General features: G+C 30.4%; 1 protein-coding gene across 1 annotated transcript; it reads right to left on the reverse strand.

The window, feature by feature from the left end:
• On the reverse strand, positions 1–938 carry PGSY75_0039100 (putative EMP1-like protein; the record flags this gene model as incomplete). The annotated part of the gene is made up of 1 exon (XM_018783508.1): positions 1–938. A coding segment is annotated over one exon (938 nt), but the record flags the coding sequence as incomplete, so codon positions are not given.

Genomic DNA, 938 nt, shown 5'->3' on the forward strand with positions numbered 1-938 from the left:
CTTCCTGGTTTCCACGGTATATCACCTATCACCATATGTTTGAAATCATTATATGTTCTTTCTGTAGCTCTGCAAAAATTTTTAGGCAAACCATTTTTATCACGATCACCAGGTTTGCCATCAGATTTTTTGGATATAATTGCCCCTTTTCCATCTTCTTTTGATGTATAATATTCGTATAATCGTTCCGTTTCTTTTTTTATTGCTGCTTTTAATGATTCTTTCATTTTATCTTTGTTAGAAAATGCACTATCTTGTATTTTACCACCACCCGTACTATCGTACATGTTTGCTACACATAATGTTTGTGTTCGCGGAGGAACACAGACATCTTTTGTATCAGTTGATGTAGTTGTATTTTTACATTCCCATTTTTTCGCTGCTACTTGATTTTTCCCAGGCATAGGTCCGTCATAATATTTATCTTTACATCCATCAACATCCTCATATCCCTCACATTTAAAATCTTTTTTGTCTTTGGTACATTTAGTGTGTCTTTTCTCACAATCATTTCCTTTTTTCTTCACATAATTTATACGTTCTTCAAATATATTTTGTCCATCATTTATGGTTTTTCCACACCTTTTTTCCAACAAATCTAATGTTTCTGTGTCCAAGGTTTGGATTTGTTCCCAATCACCTTTTAAATGTTGTTTTATATATTTTTCCCAACAAGAAAAAAATAAATAATTGTCTAAACTTACCGTTCGTGTAGCATTATTTCCCACTTTATGACCGTTTTGTTTATTATTAAATATAGTGTAGTTTTCTTTTTGTTTTTGCCATTGATTTGAAATTTTTTGCGTCCATAAATTATAACATTCGCAATTTCCTTTACATTCCTTACATTTATCTTTATCAATAATAGTTTGTATTTGATTATGGTTGTGATTATTTCCAGAAAAAATATTATTTTTTATCTGTTCGTCACTACATGT

The sequence above is a fragment of the Plasmodium gaboni genome (genome assembly GCF_001602025.1).
Source record: "Plasmodium gaboni strain SY75 chromosome Unknown, whole genome shotgun sequence".
Taxonomy (NCBI): Eukaryota; Apicomplexa; class Aconoidasida; order Haemosporida; family Plasmodiidae; genus Plasmodium; species Plasmodium gaboni.